The sequence below is a fragment of the Halichoerus grypus genome, chromosome 1 (genome assembly GCF_964656455.1).
Source record: "Halichoerus grypus chromosome 1, mHalGry1.hap1.1, whole genome shotgun sequence".
Taxonomy (NCBI): Eukaryota; Metazoa; Chordata; class Mammalia; order Carnivora; family Phocidae; genus Halichoerus; species Halichoerus grypus.
The window spans coordinates 127,786,190-127,806,682 of record NC_135712.1 but is presented as its reverse complement, the minus strand read 5'-3'; the positions used below and the strand labels follow the sequence as shown (position 1 = coordinate 127,806,682).

The following is a 20,493-nucleotide window of genomic DNA, read 5'->3' as shown; positions in this document are numbered from 1 at the left end:
ATTGCCTGATGTCCCCTACAAAGCAAAATTGCCCCTGAGAGCTACTGTATAATTAACTCGAGATCAGACTTTAGACATAGCTCTTACACATGAGAATATTAATAGCAACTTTTTCTAAGCTTTATCTTAAGACCTCCATATATTGAAGTTTGTTGCAAAATCAGTGGTCTGTATTCTTTCCAATCTTTATTATGTGAAAAAAAAAATAGAGAGGAGTTGTTCATCCCCTTATCTTTGTGGAAGCAATATTTTTACCAGAATCCCCTTTTCCCCCATTCCAGTCTCTACAAAAGAATGGGTCGGTTGTAGCCATGACGGGAGATGGAGTCAATGATGCAGTTGCTCTGAAGGCTGCAGACATTGGAGTTGCAATGGGTCAGACTGGCACAGATGTTTGCAAGGAGGCAGCAGACATGATCCTCGTGGATGATGATTTCCAAACCATAATGTAAGTTTTGTTTCAGTGAATGTACATCAGAGAATCTTTTCCCGTCTTTTTCTGCACCCCATCTCCAGACAGTTCAACTGGAAAAGAATTGGGATATTCAGTGTATTAGGATATGCAGCAGTGGATGAACTAAACTATTTTACCAGAATTAATTAATCTTATTTATGGCCTAATGTGTAGTTTTGGAGAATATTATTTGTATGGAAAGGACATAATAAATGGCAAAGTCATTCATTTAACAAATATTTACCGAGTGCAGCCAGATGTCACATTTTTCTGGCCACCAGTGGAGTGGTACAGCAGTAAACCTTCATGGGGCCTTTATTCTAGTTGAACTCAGGCTATCAGAAATATGCATGTGCATGGCCTTACAATAAGTAAAAAATAGTCAAGTTTCCATCCATACTATGTATTTCCCTATGTCTGTAATTGTCCATGCTGTCAGTGATACAAGCTACTAAGTTTAAGTAGCTTTGTCTCCTTCCGCCACTGTTTCTGATTGATGTAAGATTCTTCTGTGATTACATGGTCATGTCAGTAGTAGTTCAGGTGGGGGGTCACTTGAATCTTGTTATTTGATAAGCACATGTCTGATAACCTGGGTCTTCCTCAGTTCAGTGACTCATGCTGATTACATGCCTGGCATACTTCATTAACCCATGGTGGCCTAAAGTGGAGCATGTGGGAGCTCAGGACTCAGAATTGCCATGGTCTTGTAGGCATATAAGTTTTTTTCTTTCCATTCTTAGAATTATATAGAAATCTTGAAAGAAAGGGGAAGTTGTTTAAAAAACACATATTTTCTAGATTCAACCAGATGAGAATTTATTTTTATGTTTTTTTTTTAAAGATTTTATTTATTTGTTTGAGAGAGAGAGAGAGAGAGAGAGCATGAGCAGCAGGGAGGGGCAGAGGGATGGGGAGAAGCAAACTCCCTGCTGAGCAAGGAGCCTGCCCCCAGACTCGATCCCAGGACTTGATCCCAGGACTCTGGGTTCATGACCTGAGCTGAAGGCAGATGCATAACCGACTGAGCCACTCAGGTCCCCCAAATGAGAATTTAAATGAATTTTTGTAAACTATATTCTTTATGTAATTCTGCTACAGCACATATCTGATTGTAGTGTTAAGCAATAGATAGCTTAAACTCCAGAATTCATATATATCTTATTACCATTTAATTCCTGACATACATTAATTTAACCCCTTACCATGCATGCATTTTGTACCTTTTAGAAAAAGAAAATTGGAGGGGTAAAGAAGATCATTATTTTAGTATTATAAATGTGTAGTATTATCTGTTGTGTAGAAAGACAGTGTATGATTTTAATGTTGAAATATCTTTAAGAATTTTAATATAGTGTAACGAAATTAGTTCAGATAGAGCTTCACAGGCTTGGCTTTCATTCCATACCAGAATGTTTTTGTATTTTTTTCTCATTTTAATTATGTTAAGAAAATAATAGATTCTTTTAGTGATGTATATGTTATATCAGTTGGAAATGTGTTTTCAGAGTTAGCTCTACAGTGTTATAGGATAGATAGATCTTTATTTTTGTGTGATAATATTTCTCATTTAATTTTTTTTTAAATTTCAGGTCTGCAATTGAAGAGGGTAAAGGGATTTATAATAACATTAAAAATTTTGTTAGATTCCAACTGAGCACGTAAGTTTGTAAGAAGTTTGTCACCATGGGTCTTATAGATAAATTATATGAGAAATAGAATTCAAGCAGAATGCTTAGAAGCTTCTGAGCTCTATTTCTGAATGTTGTTCATATGTTAGTTTTCCATAATGAAAATTAATTCTATCCTAAAATTAAAAATGGCATGAAGAAGAGATGATGTCTGTATCATCATCAAAATATATAAATGTTTGTGGTTTATTTACTAGCTCCAGAAATAACTAAGGAAGGAGTGTCAGATCTTAGTGTGTTTCCTTGGTGTCTTTTTCCAAAAGTAGAAGGGCTTTTCTGTAGTCAAAAAACATTTGCCAAAATATTGTTGAAACTGTTAACTGTTATGTAGTAACAGCTATTCTGAACTCAATTTTTAAAACCTTCCTCTGTTTGTTGTTATCTAAACATCTTGAAATCCTTTATTTAAATGCTACGGATTATAAAGTTTAACTTTTAGCTTCAAAATTTTCACACAAATGAAGCATAGATACTCATAAATACAGACTTCCTTTAAAAGCACAGTAGTAAAATGAGATTTTCAAATGCTAAAGAAGTGATATCATAAAAGTAGTAAGAATTATATAAAAGTAGTAAGAATTATATAAAAGATACATTATCTTTTTTTCAACAGGAGTATAGCAGCATTAACTTTAATCTCATTGGCTACATTAATGAACTTTCCTAATCCTCTCAATGCCATGCAGATTTTGTGGATCAATATAATTATGGATGGACCTCCAGCTCAGAGGTAAGAGTTTTTTTTATCCATAAACTAGTAGAAGGACAAAGAAAGTGTGATATCTTGATGATTAAGTTTTATGATTTCATTCATGGATAGCACTGGAAATCTATTCATGCAGCGGCATGTTTGTTATAAATTGTGTGATGCCTGTGTATATCATTTATGCTCTTTGGGTGTTTTTTCATGTGTCATGGATCTAAGCTTTTACCTTATGTTAGATGCCCATTCATAAGTTGAGAACAGATGAGGGAATGAATAGGTGCAGTCCCTGTCCTCAGGAAATAAGCTTTTGTCTCTAAGAATGGGATGTAATGGAGAAATCCTGAGTTTAGTTTTATTATCTGGGTTCTGTTGTCAATTTTAGAGACTTTGGGAAAGTATTGGAGGATCTAAGCATCTAAGTATTTTCTTCTGTAATGGGCCATAGATGTTGCTTTCCAGCAGAAAGAGTAATTGAGTGATACATGTCAATGGTCATTATAACAAATCATCCTAGTCAAAACCTCCTTGCATGAAAGGTATTTCAGAGTTTACTCAGTAGGTTACTATTTCAGGCTATATTTGAAATAAGTAAATTTACATGTAAATGAAATTGGACAGTTTTTTTCAATTTGACCATCAGTCTCCCATCAAACTATGCCAAGTAGGAGTAAAATAGGGAAGAGTAATAAAATCCATGGTTATTTTCGAGTATTTATAGCCAACCTTTTCTTTAGGATTCAGCATTTTGTTTCTATAAGAAAGCATTTAATTTCCTGGATAATTGAGGTTAATGAGATTGTAAAAGTAACAAATCCAAACCTTAAAACTTTAAAGTAATTCACTTTTCTATTTGTTTTGAAGCCTTGGAGTAGAGCCAGTGGATAAAGATGTCATTCGTAAACCTCCACGCAACTGGAAGGACAGCATTTTGACCAAAAACCTGATACTTAAAATACTTGTTTCATCAATAATCATTGTTTGTGGAACTTTGTTTGTCTTCTGGCGGGAGGTATAGTCAGTCACTGGATAAGCTGCCTTAATAGCATGCATTCTGTATGACCCAGTTATTTTGGTGTGTTACATGAAAGCTTGGAAAGTTAGGAGAGCTCATTGGAAAATATGATAATAAAAACATTTAAAAATAGTTTGATTTCAGTCTTTATGGGTTAAAAGAATTGCTGATTCATTTATTAGAATAGTTTAAATCTGCAAAGATATCAGCACAATAAAAATTAATATATTAATATTCATATTTGGGGAGTAATTAGAAAATCTGAGTCTATTGCTACTTTATTTCATCAGAAAAGAAAGTTGTTTTAATATCCAATATATGGTGTGTGAGAAGACTACTTTATTTAGATTATAGCTATTCATTAGTGACTTACTTAAATGGCGTATAGGAAGTTTACGTAGCTTATATGTTTTATGTCTTAGGCTAAAGCTGTTTTATTCTAAAGCAAAGAAAATGTTAACCTTTTACAAGCATGCAGTATTTGTTCATTAAATTCAGCCACTGATAATCATTTTTCTTCTTGATAGCTACGAGACAATGTGATAACACCTCGAGACACGACAATGACCTTCACATGCTTTGTGTTTTTCGATATGTTCAATGCACTAAGTTCCAGATCCCAGGTATGCTTAGGTGATCTTAGCTGACTGATTCAATTGATAGAGTTCTCTCTGATTGTAAGTAGGCAAGGATTGTGGGGTTTTAGCTTTGCTTGATTTTGTTATCACAGATTACAGCCCTAGATACAGCCTTCCCTACAAACGTGTCATAATGGGGATAGGGCATTTGGGCAAATAGCCTTACCTTTGACCAGAAGATCCAGTAAATCACAGGTGTCATCGCCTGGTCTTTCTTCTTTCCATTCTCTTACATCTGTAGCTTTAAGATAGGTTCAAGTTAATATTATCCGAGAGTATTGGACAAATGGGTTCTGTTAAGTTGGTATTAGTCTCATTTTAGAAGAAAATATTGTTAGAAGTACAAGAACAATTTTGTGCATATTAATGGTTTCTGATTATTTCTGTTAGTGTGTCAGAGCTTAGGACATTTTAAATTTGCTTTTCTTCCCATGTTGTATCTTAAGGTGTGATTGCCTTTTCTTGATTGAAGTGTTTTCATAGAAAATTAATGGGCTGTGGGCTAGAACCTAGTAGAACCTTTTCAGAGCACAATTGTTCTTGAAAAGTAGTTCCATTTTGAGGCCTGACTCTTCATTTCAATTCTAGAGCACCTTATAAATCCTCAATTATATCTATTACCATTTAGCATGCTGGAACTTTCCAAATCAATGAATTGTCATTAATTTAGACTAAGTTTTGGAGAGCCTACAATATTCATTTTTTGTTTTATGAAAGGCAATTTTACATTTTTAGTACACACTGAACTAGGTCTATTCTTTAAGAAAGGCTTTTAGATTATCTAACTTAATGGATAGAAATGATTTAGCAAAATAATCACACAAGTGAAGTTTCTAGTGTTTTGAAATGCTAAAGTTTCTTTTCATTCTGTGGTCTCTTGTTGATGTTGTTATTGTAGCATCACTCTTGTAGAGAAAGCTTTCTTGATAAAGAGAAACTGCTTTAGGGGCGCCTTGGTGGCTCAGTTGTTAAGCGTCTGCGTTCGGCTCAGGTCATGATCCCAGGGTCCTGGGATCGAGCCCCGCATCAGGCTCCCTGCTCGGCGGGAAGCCTGCTTCTCCCTCTCCCACTCCCCCTGCTTGTGTTCCCTCTCTTGCTGTCTCTCTCTCTGTCAAAAAATAAATTAAAAAAAACTGCTTTAAATTGTACCTTTATTCCGTCTGAATTATTCCAAAATAATAGTCAAACCATTAAGAGATTTCATGGTATTGCCATTATGGCGTTCAATCCAGTTTATTAAAAATTGGAGATGACTATGATAAAGAGGCTGTTTCAGTGACCAAGGAATAATAATTGAACTCTTTGCTCTGCCAACAGACCAAGTCTGTATTTGAGATTGGACTCTGCAGTAATAAAATGTTTTGCTACGCAGTTCTTGGATCCATCATGGGACAGTTATTAGTTATTTACTTTCCTCCACTTCAGAAAGTTTTTCAGACTGAGAGCCTAAGTATACTGGGTAAAGAAAATGTTACCTTTTTATAATTTATATATTTTAGATGAATTATTGTATTTTCTAATGCATTTGTTCTACTAAAAATTTCCTTTTAAAAAGTGAGATAAACAAGTGAGTTGATTTGAAAAAGGAGTGTATTCTATTTTTGAGAAGTTTGCTTGGGTGGTCACTTGCTTAATGCTAGGCTTTAAAATTTTTTTGTAATTTTTTTTTTTCTTGCAATATTTTTTTCTTGGTTATAGCTGTCAAATTGTAGTTGCTGATTCTAAACTATAGCAAATGAAAACGTGTTATAGAGTAATTATAGTTTATAACTTTTCAATCTTACATGAAGAAAAAAGTAGATTTAAGCTCACTGAAAACCAGGTTGCTCTTCTTTAAAATTACAATTTTAGTAAACTAATATTTCACTATTTTTACTTGCTAATTTGTGCATTCTTATTTTACAAAATAACAGCCTGACCCTAAAAGCAGAAAATACATTAAGATTACATGGAAGATAGACATTATTCTTTCACATACTATGTATTAAATGTATTATGATAATCTTCCTGTGTAAGGGTGAGGACTGATGTATTGTGGCAATGCTACTTTTAATTCTTGTGTTTTTAAGTTAATTGGGGTATTTGTGAAAATAAGTTATACAGCCTCACTGTATTTTATGCTGTGAGTTACAATTTACCTTAAAGTTGAAATAGTTTAATTTCAGTTTTTTAATTTCATATTTACACTTGTTCCTCTTTTTAAAAAGTGGGGTCTTAAGGAGACAGCTGCAATTTTTCAAGCAATGAGTAAGAATGAGATAGTGTGGATACTATTATAAAGACATGGTCTTTATTTATTTTTAAATTTTAAAAAAAGGTTTTATTTATTTGAGAGAGAGCATGCACGCACACAAGTGGGGGAAGGGGCAAAGGGAGAGAATATCCAAGCAGACTCCCACTGAGCATGGAGCCTGACATGGGGCTTGATCTCACGACCCATGAGATCAGAACCTGAGCCTAAACCAAGAGTTGGACGCTTAACTGACTGAGCCACCCAGGTACCCCAAAGACATGGTCTTTAAATGATGAGTTCTTCTAGGCTCTCTAATGGAATAAATAGAAATTCCTAAATAATCTTTAGATAGGCAGTTTACAATCAAATTAAAATTAAAAAGACTGTGTGATCTATTAAATAGAAAACTCCTCTTGCTTGTGTTGCTGTTAATAGTTATGGTTATGAGGTTATGGTTCAGGGAGAGTAGTCAGAGCACTTGGGTTCTAGTTCTCTGGCAGCTGCCTTTTCTAGCTGTAGGACTTCAGATAAGTCATTTTTGAGCCTTACTTCCCTCTTTTTTTTTTTTTTTTTTTTTGAGTGGGCAGCAAAGCAAAATTTATTGAGCCATAGTATAAAGCTCCCGAAGAGGGAGGGGACCCGAGAGGGTTGCCCTTAACTTTCCTCATTTTTTAAACTGAGGCTGATTTTATGTACCTCCTGGAATGGTTGTAAAACAGAGTATTTTAAAAGCTCTGTTAAGATGCTAGGAAAATGCACCTGGGTGGCTCAGTCGTTAAGCGTCTGTCTTCGGCTCAGGTCATGGTCCCAGGGTCCTGGGATCGAGCCCGACATCGGGCTCCCTGCTCAGCAGGAAGCCTGCTTCTCCCTCTCCCACTCCCCCCGCTGTGTCTCTCTCTGTCAAAAAAAAATAAATCTTAAAAAAAACCAAAAAGATGCTAGAAAAATGTAAGCTTTAAGCTTTGCAACTGTTTCAAAGAATTGTAAAATGCAACTTATTTTCTCTTGCAGATCTGCTGTTTCTTGTGGGTCTCACCTCCTCAGTGTGCATAGTAGCTGAAATTATAAAGAAGGTTGAGAGGAGCAGGGAAAAGATCCAGAAGCATGTTAGTTCGACATCGTCGTCTTTTCTTGAAGTATGATGCATATTGCATTCTTTTATTTGCAAACTAGGAATTGCAGTCTGAGGATCATTTAGAAGGGCAAGTTCAAGAGGATAATGAAGATTTGAGAACTTTTAAACTTTTCATTGACTAGAAATGAGTGTTATGTTAAAGACTTGATTTGAGACTTTAACCTGCTGGCAGTCCCAAATGAAATTATGCAACTTTGATAACATATTTCTTGATTTAAATTGGCTTTTGAAATTGAGTGGAACTTTATAAAGCATATGGGCAGTTATTTAATTAAAAAAAAAAAAGCAAAACCTGAACCACCTTCTGCACTTAAAGAGACCTAACAATACAAATACACTATCTATCTTAGATAGGTATTAATTTTTTTTAATTTTTAAATATTGTACTATTTATGGTGGTGGGGCTTTCTTACTAATACACAAATAAATTCAGTCATTTCAAAGGCATTCTATTGGTTTAGAAGTTGATTCCCAGGAGTGCCATATTTCAGCTACTGTATTTCCTTTTTCCTGCAATGTAAGCAGCTCAGACACCTTGTGTTACTGTTTTTGTATCAAGTTTTTTGCACAGGATGTGACCACTGTCAGATCACTGTTCTTTTCTTTCTTTTTGTGATTGAAAAGCCTATACTGCAATTTGAAGTAAATGTTTGCTTTTCTTAGTAAATGTAAATGGTTGCTTTTTTTTGTTTTTTGTTTTTGTTTTTTTTAAGTTATGAGTCTTTGGTCTAGCAAAATTAATACAGGGTTATCAAGTGGCATTCTAGGTAGAGTAGCCTTGTCTGTAATTAACAGTTAGTCATAGAATCAAAAGTATTTAAGAGTGATTGGGCTGAAATTTATAACAGATTATATGAACATGTTAATGCCTCTTTTTGAGTTAAATATAAATATATACTTTGTCAAGTATCATTTTGTCATCCCTTAAATATAAATCCAGTACCTCACCTGAATAACTGAATTTTATTTTTCTCAATGTCTTTCTATGTATATTTTTAAGCATCTTTCTTCGGAAGTATAGAATACTGTACTTGATAAAAAAGCCCCAAACTCAAATAGATGGTTTATGAACCAGGGTATACGAGAAGACTCTGTGCTGGCCTTTCTCTTTGAGTATCTGCAGCTTCTTTGGCTTAGATTGCAGCACTACCCTGAGCGTGTACCTTCAGACTTCCACCATTTGTTCTCTGCCTTCTGTTGCATTGGGCATGCTAGAGAAATAGTTGGGTTTACTCTCATAGTCCCATCAGTTTTTATAATAGCTTGGTGAGGTGTAGGTAATTTTTTTTTTTTTAGTGTGTTGTGGCAAATTTGGGCCAGAAATTCAAAATTAGAAATCCATTTTCCTATTGAATATTTCTCTCTGAAACAGAAATGGGTTTCAAATTCTTACATGTTTAATTCTTCTTGAAATTCATGAGTTTTGTATTTTATAACTATTCTCCATTTTTTAAACTGTCAGCATAAACCACTCTCTAGTTTTTATCACCAATATTAACCTGCCAGTGTTAACACTGAAATATTTTTATTAATGATAGGGAAAATATCTATTTGAGTCCTTGTAATTGAAACAGTTGAGTATAAGGAGCTGAGATGTCTGAAATTTATTCTACTTTACCCTTTAAGGCTTAATAGTCAAATGTACATTTTTCTTATTAGATAGAACATAGAAACCGTTGTCTAGTCAACTTTATCTTTAATGACATGATGTCTCATACCTAAATTTTGTATGATTTTTTTTCTCTGTTACAAAGACTTGAAATATGTTATTAAGTGCATATCAGTCTTTTGCTTTCCATTTTAGGTTCAGAGTATGACTCGTATGAAATAAATGTGCCTATCCTTTGATTCGGTTTTTGAACCAAAAGAAAAAAATGATTTCTTTTCATAAGTTAATGACCTTGCAGTTAGGACCGTTAACATTAAAATCTTATGGATGTAGAAGATACAGAAATTAGGCAGTACTCAAAGTGCACAGAATCTGTGATTTAAAAAGAAGTGACACGTACAGACAGTACAGATACACTATATCCAGGTTTCAATTTTCTGTAGTATAACAACAAATTAGAATATTTGTATATATATCTTCCATAGTATATCATCCAAATTAGTATAGATAATTTAAATATGCTAGTATCTAAATTTTAAATTTTCACCCCACTCCCTAGCCCTAGGACTTGCTAGAGTCCTTAATAATACTAACATTTGATTTTTCCCTGTTAGCCTACCTCCTGAAGTTATTTGGTCCCAAAGTGATTAAACATCTGGGAAGAAAAGAAAGGAACTTGAAATAATTCACCTAGGTAGATAATTCCCAGCTGCAGAGAAACAAGGCTTATTAGCATGTTCTCTCACATTTGTACTGGGCATAGCATGACCCAAAGATGAAACAAAGTGAAACCAGACAACCTAAAAAACCTCCCCCTTCAGGATACAGGCTTTATTTAATAGCAGTAACCACACTCAGAATGCTAAAACACATTTTTTACCTTTTATACCCATGCAAGGTACATCTTTCACATTGGTAGTCTTTCTGAAATCACTTCTAAGTTTTAATCTCTTTTATATAGGACAAAAGTGAGTATTGGCCATACTCAAAATAGTTTTTCAGTGAAAAGAATTGGTGGCAAACAATGTCATATCCAAGAACCTTAATTAACTTTACCTTGCTTTCTGCCTTTGTCACTTGGCAGTTCATGTGCATTGCATGTGACTCAAGCAAAAACTTAGGTGGATGAATTGTCATTTCAGTAAACTTTTACTTAGTACCTGGAGTTAGCTAAGAATAAAAAGGTGATGGCATCCCTGCCCTTCAAGAGTTCATAGACAGGGTTAGCAGGGCATATAACTGTTAACAAGCTATTTCATGAAAGTTAGTAGTGGTCTTTGTACATTTATTTTAAAAATACACATACATTAAGATGAATCCAGCACACATTTTACTGGAAGTTTCCCTCAACACTGGCATTTGGGAATCTTTGAAATGCCTTTTTAGACTAAGCTACAGTCCAAACAGCTGATTTGCATACTGAGATGTGGTGTGGGTAAATACTCTAACTGGTATGTGACTGAACAATCAGATTATCCCCATAATTAAGCTTCCTTGAGCTCAGTTAGAATTCGGTATGACTATTAATTCTTGTTAGACAACCTTATTTTTGGTTTTGGTTCTCAGAGTTGGTTATTATTGATAATGGGTAATGGTTAACCAGTCCTTGATATTAATGTAGATAGAATAGACTGCAAATATTGTTGTAGATTTAGATGTATAAAGCAGTAAGAGGTAGTATCTTGCCTTTGGGGAGTTCTCCGTCTTAACCCTGGAGACCAATATGAAATACATTCAGCACAGTGGTAAATGCTGCCCCAAATGTTATCGTAGCTAAAGGAGAGAATCAACTTCATAGGAAGAGGTTGTCAAAGAAATTTCCTAGAAATAGTAGCATCTGAATCAAACCTTAAGTTAGGACTCTCCAGCCTAGAAACAGCAGAATATTGCAACCAATTGCACAGCCTCTACAGAGGTGTTGGAGGGCTGAAAGGAACAGATGAAAACCACAGGAGTTTGGGGGCAGTTAAGGCAGGAAGTATATTATGTGAGGGGTTTGACAGATAGGCAGGAGCCTAGTGGTAAAGGTAAAGACATTTGATTGGTGGCATACTAGAAGATTTCAGGAGTGTGATATGAGTTTGGATTTTTGTCTTGTAATACATTAATGGAAGCATGAAGGGTGGATTGTAAAGACAAAATAAGAAGACTGATGAAGAGAATTGTAAAAGATTAAGTGGTAGAGGGACTAGCTGAGCTGTGGCAGTCAGTATGGAAAGAAAGGCATGGCATATCTGTCTTCTAAGAGGTAGTATTGACATGACCAGATGGGAGAAAAGAAACGTGGAAATTCCCTGTTGTGGGCTTTCTGGCTTGGATAGTGGAGCTGTTGGGAGAATTACCGAAGCCAAGTGGCCTTTAATGGGACACAGGTCAATTTGGAATGTAAGTTTGTGGTGTCCTTGAAATTTCCCAGTGGACATGTTAGATGAGGTTTTAGCAGAATATGATTTAAAGCCATGGCTGACAAGGTATAATGTAGGAACTCGTTATAGGCATTATCTATATTCTTTTACTAAAAATAAAGCAGTAAATGAATATAAACTTGGCTTTGACAGAATAAAATTTTTTGTAAGTAGTTTTTTTAGTATAGTAAGGTAAGATTCAGCAAACAAATTTAAAATGCAAGGGGAAAAGAGGAACATTTCAGCTGCCTCTGTTACAGAGCTTTCAGAATGAATCTGTTAATTAAGATTACTAACTGGAAGGCACTGATCTGAATTATTGGGAGCACATCTTTTTGATATTTGCAGTAAGACGCTCTCTTAAGAGGTGAGAGAATATAAGCAAAGAAATGCATGGCATAGACTGAAGTTTGCTGTGTGTGGAAACATACTTAGTGAATGGCATTAAGGCTAGAAAGTAGCTGCTTGCTCCGAGAGATTTATGGCAGGGAATCAGAAGCAATGTTTTGTTTTTTTCTTTTCCATTTTAGTCGTAATTCTTCCTTGGATCTTTCTAGCCTTGTATCCCACACAGTGTTCTACACAATTGGATAGTATTCCTTCAACTTGAAAACCTTTTTCCTCTGCCTCAATTTTAAGAATTAGAATTTTTACTTATTCTTCAAAACCCAGCTGAAGAGCCAACAAGCAGGGCCTTTCCAGATTACTATAAAGGGGTGTGTGTGTGGGGGGAGGTACAGTTTCTTATAAATACTATTAAGAATAAACCCATCCATAAGTTTGGGCATAAAATTGTGGGATTTGTTTTTTTTTTAGAAGGCATTAGAAATTTAAGTCCAAGCCACTACATTGATTAATCTGGACAGAAATTTGATATAATCTTTACCTTTCATTCAAAATAAGTGGTGAAATTTGGGGAGGAAAGTGAAAAATCTTTGAGCCATTAGATTTGATCTTTGTAAATTCTTTTCTAATCTAAACCTGCTATTGTTCCTGTGTACTCGTGAGTGTGGTAATTGCCTGCATTTGTACAGCTGCCCTATTTAGACAGTGTTTCGTGTACAGATAGATCACTGTACACACTCGACTTTGCCATTCCTTTCTCGTTTTGTTGAAGTGTAACCAAATTGACAAATATCCTGGGCAAAGGCCCACATTTCTGTGCCGGTCCCATGGCTGTTAGGCCTGGCAGAACCGCCTTTCCTATCTAAATCACGATTGCCCCATCAACATTATTTGTTTAGCAATAATTGTTCTACTTAGTAATCCTCTGAGTAGAATCTGTATCTCACAATCTTAGCAAAGTACATTGTGCTGATTGGGCAAATGGTTCTGCATGAACCTAGAGGTCCGTTTTGGGTTCTGAGTATTTCCAGCTTTAGAACTCAAAAAAAATTGTGTTTTTTAATACAGCTCTCCCTCTCTCTCTCTTTTTTTTTAAATACTTATCCAGCCAACTGTATTAAGAACAATTTTCTATTAAGGCCTTCCTTATGATAAGTATGCTAAAGTGCTTGCTAGTTGAGGAGTAACAATTTGGTGCCATCTTATGGTCATAAAGAAATACTGAAATGCCTTGACCATGTGCTCTTTTTTTCTTTTTTTATCACATCTGCATCAGAAAAAGTATAATATGAAACAATTTACGTGTGTCTTCCAAAATATTCTCTTTGGAGCCATTTATGTCAGGCCCCAACCAAATAGATAATTGTAAAAAATGTTTGCTTGATAGGAAAGACATGACAGACTTTACATTTAAGCATTAATAAATCAATTTTAGGGAGTTACAAATGAATATGTTTTCGTGTTTCTCATAGTCATCAATATGGTTATACAATAGGATTGCATTAGAATTTATGACTCTATGGAGGTCTGGATGGCCCATGAATTAGGTAGATGTGTTGCAAATTAGTGAAACAGTTTAATACTTCCCTAAGTCACCCACAAGGGCTATTGACTTAGTTTTGGGGTTAACAAACTAAATCAGTCTGCTGCTGGATTTGTAAATAAAGTTGTATTGGAACACAGTTATGTACATTCATTTATGTATTATTTATCACTGCTTCATGCTACAAAAGTGAATAGTTGTAACAGAGACCATATGGCTCGCTAACCTATTTACTCTCTGGCCTTTTACAGAATAAAGGTTGCCTAGTCATATAAATACTCAAAAAGAGGAAAATAGGCCTATGCACTGCATTCAGTGGTCTAGAAAGGAAGTGGCATCAATTTTCTCTACCTTCCAATCTCCCAACAAGATGTTATCTGGGATGGATGAACTTGATACCAGATTTAATGTCAGTGACTCTTGTAAGTCCCCACTTAAGTCTCCTATATGGAGGAAGTCAGAGAGTCTTAGTCTGTTCTCAGAACATCATCATCAACAGGGAGGACATACCAGCTGTTATCAGTTCCAGCTCATCACTAGGGCTCCTTGTTCTTACAATGAATGGGTAGAGTGTTCTGATCTGTTGTCCCATCTGAGTTGTGCTCCTCATCATATGCACAAGAGAAGTGGGGGCTTCCTTCTCATTGGCGGTTTCTTCCTAACACAAACACAGAAACAAGCTTAATTTGAGTAGGCTTTTTTATATTATCCTGCTTAGGGAAGACAAAATTTAGTAAAAGTGAAACCAAAATATCCTATCAGCACAGTCTTAGGGGAAAATGCACTCTTGTATTTTCTCAGAACAGAATGTTCCAAACCAAAATACATTTACATAGTATTTATCATATTTCTAAGGTAAAATTATGATAATATTTCTTAGTAGGTTCCTCTGACAGTCCACCCTTGGCTGTCAGACTTATCACTTTGTGAATAGATTATGGTTATTATTATAATAGGGTCAGTTTCTTTAGTTTGTCTTTTAAAAAACTGTTCGTGGGGTGCCCATGTGGCTCAGTAGGTTGAGTGTCTACTCTTGGTTTCGGCTCAGGTCATGATCTCAGGGTTGTGAGATTGAGCCCGTGTCAGGCTCCACGCTCAGTGCAGAGTCTGCTTGAGATTCTCTCTCTCTCTCTCCCTCTCTCTTTCTCCTCTCTCTCTCTCCCTCTGCCCCTCCCTCCACGCTCACTTGCTCTTACTCACTCTCTCAAATAAATAAAATCTTTTAAAAAAAACCAGTTTGCATACATCTGAGAGCTTGAGGGGCTACATACAGTACATTGTGATTGGAAACTTGGGCTTATGGATGTCACCATTCTCAGATTTCAACAACAAAGTCCCCCCACCCACCATTTTTACCTCTTATTTTTCAGAGTTTCTTGGGACAAGACAAGGGAACATGAGAAGCTTGCTCTCTTGATGCCATTCTTCCTAGAGGCATCAACTACTACCTCTCTCTGATCATAAAATAATACAAAATACTCATTGGGGAGGTTTTTAAATAGAGGACAAGGAAAACACTTCATAATCTCAATACCCAAAGACTTTAACCTAGGTTTTAGACATATATCCAGCTGCCCAGCAGACGTTTCCACTTAAGCGCCTAAAAGGTATTTCTAACTTAACATATCCACAACAGAACCCCTAGATCCCCAGCTTCCCAACTATACCTCATCCTATGCAAATGAATGACTGAATAGGAAATCTGAAGACAGAGGGTTCCTGCCAGTATTTTATGAAGGCATAAAAATGCTCTATGACCATAGTAATTTTAGCAATAATTTATAGGACTTCTTAATGGCACATTTACAAACACCATTTTTTCAGAGTGATGTTACAAGTATTTACTCAAAAAAGTTTCCACGTCAGAGCAAGTTCTTCTAACAGTTGGATTAATCTACATAATCCCACCTCTGTCATGAAATAGAGTTTATTCTATACCCATGTTAGCAAGCATTGAGATAATGCAAAGTAGACTTTCTGTTTTCCCTGTCATCATCCTTTGATTTATTCTCCCATAATGTGTAACACACATGAATCAGAGGAAGATATGAGGAGATAATGCCCAGATAGACACATGGCAGTTTTTCAAGAAGAAACAGCACCTCAGTTAATCCTCCAAAAAGCACCAGTTATATCAAAAAACACAACAGAAGAGTTCTCCTAATCTTGTAAGCTAGGTCACGTGATGGTATAATTTTTTCACAAATGATTCAGTCTTATAAATGATCAAAAACCCAATGTTGATACATTCTGATCAGCTTTTTTTTAAAACAAAAACATTCCTACGTGTTTCCTGATCATGATGACAATGAGTTATATTGTACATAGAAATCTCCCAAGTGTCTCCAAAGTCATAATGAGAAAATTATTTAAAATATGTATGTATACATGTATATGTATGTGCATATATATGTACACATATGTATATACACAAATATATAAATATTGAAAGATTTTGCTATTTTAACCAGATATCTAAAATGTTATCAAGACTAGTTTGGAATAAAAGTGATTGCATGTGCATTGCAACATGTTTGTGTGAAATTTGATTTTTCTCCCTGAAAACTAGATCCAGTGAAACAAGCTGGAAATACATTCATCTCTTTCTCCCATTTTAACAGACTGGTACATGGCCTGGCAGTCATGGCTTTGGATTTAAAAACGTTCTTCCTCAGCATGAGGTCCTCATCTTAGAATTTTTATAGTTGGATGAACTTGAATTTTAGCAAATTTCAGACCTGGAAAGAAATGCCAAAGCAGCTTACCATATATGGTTCAGAAAGCTGTTGCTAAAAGTGGGGAGGCATCTTTTTAATACATCTTCTCAAAATAAGTATTTAATTTCATATTGTTACAAGGTGCAGAATCATTTCCAGCTGTCTTGACTGAAATGCATCAATGTATAAGACGTTAATGCAATATATACTAAGTACACTATATCCACCTCACTAAAAAATACAAGGTCACTGTGTTTGGAGTCAGGTACTAGTGAGTGTTGGTCCTTTTACGGAAGTGAACTTGTTTCTGCTCGTCTTGGGGGTGACTGCTTTCCAGGTGCTGCTCTGGGTTCACGGAGTGCCAGCCAGCCAAATAACATGTGCTAGCGAGAGGTACCCAGTGAACTCTGGAAAGCTCACTAAGGGGGAAAACTCGCTTTGGCCTCCTTAGGATTGTGGGATAAGGCCAGGAGATAGCTCTGGCAGTTGCAGGAAGAGGAAATTCATAGGAAGTGGTCATATCTGCTATTAATTTTTTCCTTTCTTTAAACATATCCAGTGCTCTTTCAAATTGGGTTTTAAAAACAATACAGAAAATCCCTTGATAACAAGAAAAAAGGGAAGGAGGGGCACAAGTACCCACAGGGATAGTTCCTTCTGGTCTTTTTTCATTATTTTCTAAGGTTGAGCTTGGCTGCCTATTCACATTCTCTTGGCCCTTCTCCTTTTAGTGTGGCTTCAGCTGGACAGTTCTGCTGAAGTTGCTTTAATGTTTTCACGTTCTTATCCTCATGTTAGCCATATTTGATAGTGTTGATCTCCTTGCCTCTGCAAAATTTCTGCCGTTAGCTCTGGCAGCCACTAATGTCACGGTACTTTGATCTTTCTGCTCAGCCACCTCTCCTTCTCAGATCCTTGCTTTGCTCTTGGTCTTCTTGTGTGGATGTAACAATAATGGCTGGCATTCCTTACATGTTTCTAGTGCCAGGCACTGGGTGAAGTAACTTAAAAGTACATGTCATTTTGTCTCTAACAATTTGAACTCTTGTGATCCTCATTTTACAGATAGGGTAACTGAGGCATCATCATTAATTCATTTATGCACAAAAGAAGAAAAGATAATTCTAAGACCTTTCTATTTAGAAAGGTCTTTATCTTTGTATTTTTTTTTAAGTTTTTATTTATTTGTCAGAGAGAGTGAGAGTGAGCACACAAGCAGAGGGAGCTGCAGGCAGAGGCAGAGGGAGAAGCAGACTCCCCACTGAGCAGGGAGCCCAATGCAGGACTCGATCCCAGGACCCTGGGGTCATGACCTGAGCCAAAGGCAGACGTTTAACCGACTGAGCCACCCAGGCATCCCAAAGGTCTTTATCTTCTAAAATCATAATTAATTTGAATTAGAATCTAAACTTAAATACTAAAACTAATTTGAATTTTTTTTGTCATGATCACTCATCTTGAAAAGCCTTTAGAATTTATAGTTACAGGATATATACATTAAGCTTTCTAGGTCTAGCTATCATAAAGGGGTTGTACAAATGAAGTTCAAGTATAATTTTATCACAAATGGATAGAGTATGATTATATTATAGTGTTTTTCTCTCTTTAGCTTTATTACTAAAATTTATTCATTTTATTTTATTTGAAGATTTATTTGAGAGAGAATGAGAGTGAGAGAGAGCGAGATTTCAAGCACACACAAAGGGAGAGAGAGAGAGAAAAAGAGAGAGAAGTAGACCCCCCGCTGAGCAGGGAGCCTGATGCGGGGACTCGATCCCAGGACCCCAGGATCATGACCTGAGCCGATGACTGAGCCACCCAGGTGCTCCAATTTATTCATTTTAAAAAACTGTCCAGAGTCCCTTTGGTACTTAAACTAATTGAAGACTTATATTTGCAAAGCCTCAGGTGGGCTTTCATTAGCTAGAATTGAATCAGAAAGAGCAAGACCTAAAGACTTGATTAAAAACAGGAAACAAATTTTCCAAATAGAATATGGAATATATAACATTATTCTTCTGTAGAGGTGTTACCATTGCCCCTGTATTTCATGAATTACATCCCTGTCTCTTAAGCCAGGCTCAAAGCCAAATCTGAGAATCTTGTGCTTTAACCCTTCCTCACCTCGTGACTGCTCTCTTTATTGTAGCATTCAATCTGCACTTTTGCCATTTTGTGGCTGACAGATTGCTTCATAAAATGTTCTTGTTATTTCATTGTGTGTTGTCTCCCCAAGCAGCTTATGTAAGTATGACTTTGGGGATCAGGTACTATGTCATATTTCTTTGGTAAACCCCTCAGATACCTTGTGGAGTGCTTATGATCTCTCATTTATACATCCAGGAGAAGATCTATAATGGGGTGGGGTAACTCCTTAATTCTCAGAGAGTAAGAGTAAATGGACATTATTAGATTTTAACTCCTTCACTGCAAGGCTGGGTAATTTCAAGTGAATGGCCCTGATTGCAATGGTTAGAGAAGGGAACCTGACTTCAGTGTTTACTGAAGGAGGGGCCCCTTTGCTTGAAAAACTCTTTAATGAAAGAAAAATATGAGTGATATAATTCAGTTGACTTTTAATTAAACTCTGTAGCCCATACACTCTTCAGTTAGGTGCCCGTCAAACCAGTTACTTGCCAAAGTGGAAGTAGAAATAGTTTTTCATGCAAGGTTGGTGGTTTGCAAAAGCAGTGTTGATAATAAAGCCAGGAAAATAGGACATTCATGCTGGTGTAATTTCCAGATTGGCCCCGAACTGCAGGAATCAAGAAAAAGAATTTTGATACAACAAAGGACTTAATGTGCTTGTAGTCTCCATTAGATTTACTGTTTGCTGAAAAAACACATATCAAAAATAGAGCATATGACTGTTTTTAATTCTTCTGTGAATAACCATCTCTTTAGAGACATAAAAAAGAAACTTAGTACAGAGCCCCACGCACTCCTCCTAAAATAAAAATTTCCTTATTTCAAGAACTATTTATTTGAAACAAAAGCCAGTCTTTAGGGCTGAAAACTTTAGGAACAAGTAAGATTGTGTTTTTGCCAGTCAACACTTGGAAGGTGTGTATGTAACACTGGCTGATGCTGAGCTTACTCCCCTAAGAGTATGGTTCTCACTAGGAAAGTGGAAAGACTTGTTTGCCAGATGTTAGGAACTGAACATATAGGCCTGTTCAAAATGGTAGCTTAAAACCATGTTTAAGGTTCTCACTGATGGAATATACCAGTGAGAGACTACAGAAGAAAGGAATAACAATTTGTATGAATGCAAATAAAATAAAGGTTGGGAATCTACCTCCAGATCTCTAGATCTTGCCCAATTAGATTCATTCCACTTGCTTACTTTCAAGTTCTTTATTTGGAACTGGCCAGCACTTTCACAATTCTGTTGGTACTTATAATTTTAGCATGTTTAGTAAGTTCCAGAGCAGTGCCTTTCAAAGTCTTTTGACTGCAATCCACAGTAAGAAATAAGATTTTGCATAACCATTTAATATATGATATGCATGTCTGATGATTTCTACTTAAAAAATGCTGGTTATGATTCATTTTCATATCCCATTAATGGGTCAATACCTGCAGTAGAAAAAATGGCCTAAGATTCTGGTATTGCTGCATATATTACTAATTTTTTAATTTTTTCATAGTGTTTCCTCCTTCTCTTCTAGATCTAGGAGCTCAGGATGCTATTTCTTAACTTGTTGGAGCCATTACAGTTTTAACTTATGCTTTAAAACCTGGAGCATGTAAAGTGTTCCTAAGCCTGCCATGGTCTCATTTTCCTAGTACTTAAAGGTGTTTACTTTCTCTCTGGTACCCTCACTTTTCTCTTCCAAGGCCTCAGACCTTTCAGAATAAAGGATGAAGAGGAAACAGTTGAGAAAAAATAAATGTTTAAAATAATAACCCAGCTTCTGCTTATAGGAAATAATTGAAGTAGGACTTCTGTTCTTTTTGGAAACAAAGCTGGCTGAATTGCTGCAATGTAAAGGTTATGGACTT

The 20,493-nt window shown here is 35.8% G+C and overlaps 1 protein-coding gene and 1 long non-coding RNA gene across 11 annotated transcripts in view; one reads left to right on the top strand and one right to left on the bottom strand.

Moving 5' to 3' along the window:
- ATP2C1 (ATPase secretory pathway Ca2+ transporting 1) overlaps positions 1-20,493 on the top strand; it is a 161,057-nt gene that overhangs the window by 137,669 nt on the left and 2,895 nt on the right. For 6 of the 10 annotated variants that reach the window (XM_078071775.1, XM_078071773.1, XM_078071795.1 and 3 more), the window contains 8 exons: positions 282-448; positions 2,047-2,115; positions 2,759-2,875; positions 3,713-3,860; positions 4,391-4,486; positions 5,819-5,960; positions 7,746-7,870; positions 18,137-18,310. In XM_078071775.1, the coding sequence (XP_077927901.1) occupies positions 282-448; positions 2,047-2,115; positions 2,759-2,875; positions 3,713-3,860; positions 4,391-4,486; positions 5,819-5,960; positions 7,746-7,870; positions 18,137-18,289 (1,017 nt within the window). In that variant the 3' untranslated portion in view covers positions 18,290-18,310. The remainder of the gene's footprint in view (positions 1-281; positions 449-2,046; positions 2,116-2,758; positions 2,876-3,712; positions 3,861-4,390; positions 4,487-5,818; positions 5,961-7,745; positions 7,871-18,136; positions 18,311-20,493) is intronic. The other 4 variants (XM_078071778.1, XM_078071777.1, XM_036092548.2 and 1 more) reach the window with 4 other exon arrangements.
- Positions 424-15,503, bottom strand: LOC144381805 (uncharacterized). The gene is made up of 3 exons (XR_013447621.1): positions 14,282-15,503; positions 4,668-4,742; positions 424-525 (listed from the first exon to the last, which is right to left on the bottom strand). It is a non-coding gene; the product is annotated as an uncharacterized LOC144381805 (long non-coding RNA).